Source organism: Triticum aestivum, chromosome 7B (assembly GCF_018294505.1).
Source record: "Triticum aestivum cultivar Chinese Spring chromosome 7B, IWGSC CS RefSeq v2.1, whole genome shotgun sequence".
NCBI classification, from domain to species: Eukaryota; Viridiplantae; Streptophyta; class Magnoliopsida; order Poales; family Poaceae; genus Triticum; species Triticum aestivum.
The window spans coordinates 47083653-47089342 of record NC_057813.1 but is presented as its reverse complement, the minus strand read 5'-3'; the positions used below and the strand labels follow the sequence as shown (position 1 = coordinate 47089342).

Here is a 5690-nt window from a genome sequence, read left to right as displayed (position 1 = left end):
TGTCGACGAAGAAGAAGAGGCCGACGACCATGGCAACTCATGGCATGAAGGTGAGGATATCTATTGCGAAGATGAGGAAGAAGAGGGCGTCAACTAGGGCATTGGGAAGGAGCCATTGTTTATTGATGAGCTCACCCAAAGACCCGAAGCACAAAGGAGGAGGCAAAGCATTCGCACGGGATCATACACCAAAGATGAGGAAACTTTGTTTTGCGAGAGTTGGATGGAGATAGGGCAGGATCCCAAGACCAGTGTCGAGCAAAAAGGATCCATTTTTTGGACGAGTGAACGGAGGAAGTTTGTGCCCTACAAGTCCCCAATGTCGAGACCAAAGCAAAAGAGGTGGCGCTAGCAATCATGAGCGTGGACTTGACCAACATGTCTCCGAAGAGAAGAAGTTTATTCGAGAGCCGGCAAACAGAGATGTTCGACCGAGACGACATGAACTAGGGAGGGCTCGGCCGTGGACTATGGTCATCTTTTTGAAGGCTAGCAAGTGTGCCGGCCGAAGGCTAGCAAGTATGCCGGCCGCTGGCTGTGGTGCCGGCGAGAGATTTCAGGGTCGATCATTCTATAGACTGGCTTATGTATGCCGGCCCTAGGCCGTTGGCATAAACTACGGCCGTGGTGATAAGATTTCATTTGCAAACAATTCTAGAAGGCCGGACGAGATGCGTCCGCGCGATGGGCACACGGCCGGCGCATCCAACAAACCGGCCGGATGACGCCTCATTACCCTATCTAAACGGACAAAACCAGATAAAACGGATGTCCGTTTGGGTCGTGCGCTAGAGTTGGCCTAAATAGATGAGGTTGACACAGACTATGCCTTCTCCATGGATTCTTCCGGGCCATATCACGCCACACATATGGACAAAGCCGCTCAGGGCAACATTTGGCAGAACAGTAGAGTAAACAAACTCAACACCCCGGGGCCAACCATCAGGAGAGAAAGCAACCGCATTTCTGCACACACACACAAACCAGGACACCATTAGGAGCAGCCGGACAACCATCCGCCTACGACGACACGACCACGGAGCAATATCCTAGAGGTAACCCAGAAAACAGAGGAAACACAAGGCAACATTTATTTTACAAGAACCTGTATATGAATATTTGTTATATGTACTTCCTAGGGTGACTTAGTGATTTAAGAAATAGAAAATACAAATTATTACATAACAAGTGGCCATTGAATTTATGTTTGTCACTTCACATCTCACACGGGGTCATAGTTAATGTATATTGGATGTAACAAGGTCTTATATTATGGGACAGAGGGTTCCAAATGATGAAAAGAAAACATTTCAATAGTGAGAAAACCCCTCTGGCTTTTGAGGAGGAACTACGAAAAGATTCTAGCACTTGGCACTACCCAAGTGAAATACTCTGGTTTGTATCAGATTTATACTGGGGACTCGGATCCTATTTTGGATACAGCACTCGCAAAAACATTTTGCAATCACTGGGGAGGGTCAAATCCAGACATCGTGCACCTACTAACTCCCACTATACAACAGAAGTTTGGTGAGCATCAACGTCAAGCATAGTGCAGTATGTGCATGGTTTGAATGATTCAATGTCTAATAATTTATTAAAAGGCATTGACACATGATCCAAGAAAGGTACTTACGGTTTGAATGATTCAGTGTCTCGCTTATCCAATGCATTGACAAATGATCCATGTGGGGGCCATTGTGGAAGCAAACCGCATGCCTTTCAAAAAGCTAAAGTACTCCTTCAGGAAGGAGCACCTTCCAGTCGCCTCCAGCAAAACCCATCCATGGACCCAGGACATCCAGAGCAGCAGCGTCATTTCTGATCTTGCTGAGTGAGTACTCGATTCCCGTATCGACTTCTGCCATGTTCTTTCCTTGTTACCAACTGCCAAGGCTATCCATCCATGATGAATCAACAGCCATAACATTTCTGAGATTTCTTTTAGTCCATCTATAATGCATCAGATCATGTCGTAGCTGAAACCTTAACTTTGCGACATCCACCGATTGTCTGATGTCTAATATTGCTTTTGCAGAGGGGAGAGAGAGAAAAAAAAAGGGTAATTTGTCATGTTCTATCTGTTGTTTGCTTTGCTTCTGTTCACTCATATAGCTGGCAAGGGTGATTGTATGGTACTTGGATGGAATGACAACACCGATCTGCACTCGTTGCTTGAATTCAAGCAGGCAATAAGCAAAGATCCAACAAGGGCCTTGAGCTCCTGGAACAGAAGCACCAACTTCTGCAGATGGAACGGTGTTACCTGCAGTGCAGATAGACCAAAAAGGCATGTCGTGAAGCTCGAACTTGCAGCACAGAGTTTGGTGGGACATATCTCACCTTCTCTTGGAAATCTCACGTACCTTGTTACCATTAACTTCTCCACAAACAGCTTCTCTGGGAACCTACCACCTCTCTTCCACCGTCTGCAAAACCTGCAGATTCTTGACCTGAGCAACAACCTCTTGCATGGGGTGATCCCTCAAGGACTTGCAAATTGCTCTGATCTGAGGAAGCTAGATCTGTACGGGAACTCGCTACAAGGCAAAATCCCCCAAGAGATAGGCCTCCTCTCACACCTATCCATTCTGGAGCTTTCCGTGAATAAGCTAACTGGGACCATCCCAGCAAAACTCAGCAACATCACTTCCTTGGAGATACTCCATGTTACAGGCAATCAGCTTGAAGGAAGAATTCCACATGAGTTTGGGAGACTGTCAAAGATGCGGCAACTGCTCCTGGGGGGAAATAGACTATCAGGTGAGATACCAGTAGCCCTCTTTAACCTGACTCTGTTGAGAGAACTGGACCTGGATTCAAATGAGCTAGGAGGCACGTTACCATCTGACATGGGCGACACCCTCCCTAATCTGGAGACCCTTGAGCTTGGTGGTAACATGATTGAAGGCCATGTCCCTGCTTCACTAGGCAACGCATCAAGACTGTCTACGATAAACATGCCAGTTAACAATTTCACAGGCCACGTTCCAAGTTCTTTTGGTAAACTTCAGAAGCTGTATAGTCTAAACCTTGAAAGAAACCAGCTTAAAGCAAATGATGACCAAAGCTGGGAGTTTCTGGCAGCACTAAGCAATTGCAGCCTTCTAGACATGCTCTCACTGTACGGAAATCAGCTGGAAGGAGTTCTACCAGACACTGTTGGCAATCTGTCTGCTGGTATTCAAAGCCTTCTTTTGGGAACAAACAACCTGTCAGGGATGGTGCCCTTAAGCATAGGGAACCTTAAAAACCTGACTAAATTTTCATTAGCCTACAATGGTTTTACTGGTACAGTTGAAGGATGGATTACAAATATGAAAAAGCTGCAAGGTCTGAATCTTCATGGAAATAACTTCAATGGGTCCATTCCATTCTCCATTGGCAATCTTACCCAATTATCAGTGCTATATATGGACAATAACAAATTTGATGGTGTCATACCATCTAGCCTTGGAAACCTTCGGCAGCTCTCAGATTTGGATCTTAGTTATAATAATCTCCAAGGTAACATACCAAAAGAGATTTTCGCTTCAGGCTCAATGACCAACTGCATACTGTCCTACAACAATTTGGAAGGTGTATTACCTCCAGAGGTTGGCAGCCTTCAGCAACTCACAGAACTTCAGCTTTCGTCCAACAAGCTTACCGGAGCAATTCCAAAGACCTTGGCCCAATGTAAACAATTGGAAACCATCAAAATGGATCAAAATTTCTTCACAGAAGATATTCCGATATCTCTGGGTGATCTGCAGAGCTTGACAACACTTAATCTTTCACACAACAAGTTATCAGGTGCCATCCCAACAGCTCTAGGTGATCTGAAAATCCTTACCCAACTAGATCTCTCTTACAATCATCTTGAAGGAGAAATACCAACAAAAGGAGTATTCAAGAACACTACTGCTATTTCTCTCAATGGAAACAAGGAGCTCTGTGGTGGAGTAACTGACCTGCAAATGCCTTTATGCCCTATCGTTTCTCATAAGAAAGGAGTACCGTACTACATGGTCAGAGTACTGGTTCCTGTAGTTGGTTTGGCATTACTCGTTTTGCTAATCTACTTTGCAGTATTCAGGAACTTGTCAGGCAGACCACATTCATCCCTGCCTTCTTTCCATAGCCAATTCCCAAAAGTATCTTACAAGGATCTTCTTCAAGCCACTAGCAATTTCTCTGAGTCTAACTTGGTTGGAAGAGGAAGCTGCAGTTTCGTGTACCGAGGACAGTTATTGCCAGTCAATGCAGAGGTAGCTGTGAAGGTTTTTGAGCTGGAGATGCAAGGTGCAGATATAAGCTTCATGTCAGAATGTGAAGCGTTGAGAAGTACGCGGCATCGAAATATTCTTCCAATCCTAAGTGTATGCTCGACAATAGATTATAAAGGCAATCCTTTCAAGGCTATAGTTTATGAATTCATGCCGAATGGGGACTTGGAGACATGGTTGCATCCAGCAAGTGATTTGGAAGATCCACATTACCTAGGGATAATACAGAGAGTAAATGTTGCCATTAACATAGCTGATGCATTGGATTATTTACACCATGACTGTGAAAGACACATCATCCATTGTGATCTGAAGCCCAGCAATATCCTTTTAGATGCAGATATGGTTGCCCATTTAGGAGACTTTAGCATTTCAAGGGTTTGTGTCCAAACTAGCTCACAATCATCAGCTGGAAACTATTCAAGTCCGGTTAATTCCGCTAGTGTTAACGGAACTATAGGTTATATTGCTCCAGGTAATACTACAGTTTTACTTAATTTTGTGCGAACAAAAAATGTAATTTTTGCGGCTAGCGTGCATTAACTATCTGCTGCTGTCACCTCCAGAGTATGCTGGAGGAAGCCATGTATCAACCTCCGGGGATGTGTACAGTTATGGAGTATTACTTCTAGAGATGCTGACAGGCAAAAGCCCAACTGATCCTATGTTCAATAATGGACTCAACATCATCTACTACGTTGAGAACAATCTGCCAGACAACATATTTCGTGTTGTTGATGCTTATCTCCAAGAGGAAAGTGAGGCCCTTGCTCCAGCATACACGGAAGAACAAAATGCAGTCTACCAATGCTTTCTGTCCCTACTGAAAGTGGCAGTTTCTTGTGCACTCCAGGACCCGTCAGAACGAATCAGCATGAGAGAGGTATCCAAAAAACTAAATGGGGTAAAGATGGCTTTACCATTCGAGTGAAACTAAGCATATACTAGTATATTCAGGTAATCGGTTTGTGTAATATACTCTGCTGAATACTGTGGTGTGGGTAAGGGTAACAGGTAGCATGGTTTCTTTTCCCAGCACCTTGACAAGCTGGTCTTGTACGGGTGTGGATTTCTATGAACTTAATATGTACGTATTTGATTTGAACTGTAGCTGCTTGCCCTTTGTTTAAATTGCACGATTAATTCATACAGAAGAGGTTATCGGAGAAGTCTACTGCGTCTGACAGCACAAGCAGGAACAGAGAGGTGCTTGCGAGAGGACAAACCGAGGAGATGTCCTGGTGAAGTCATTGCTCAGTAGTCAATGACCCAATTGACAGCTGCACCACGAATCGAAGAATGCTAGGTTGGAGTACTCTCACCTCTAACCTTGTTGCACAAGGCGCACGAACCACGTTCTGTGGCAGCAGATCCGCGGGCAGTCGCTCCTTGGTCTGCCTCTAAGCCGCCGCCACCGTCGCG

The 5690-nt window shown here is 44.9% G+C and overlaps 1 protein-coding gene across 1 annotated transcript; it reads left to right on the top strand.

Annotated features, from left to right (window-relative positions):
• The first annotated feature begins 1674 nt into the window (after positions 1–1674).
• Positions 1675–5378, top strand: LOC123158952 (receptor kinase-like protein Xa21). Its single transcript, XM_044576768.1, has 3 exons — positions 1675–1834; positions 2039–4743; positions 4835–5378. Exons 2-3 carry the CDS (start codon positions 2073–2075, stop codon positions 5197–5199), a joined length of 3036 nt encoding a protein of 1011 aa, XP_044432703.1. The 5' UTR covers positions 1675–1834; positions 2039–2072; the 3' UTR covers positions 5200–5378.
• Positions 5379–5690: the final 312 nt, after the last annotated feature.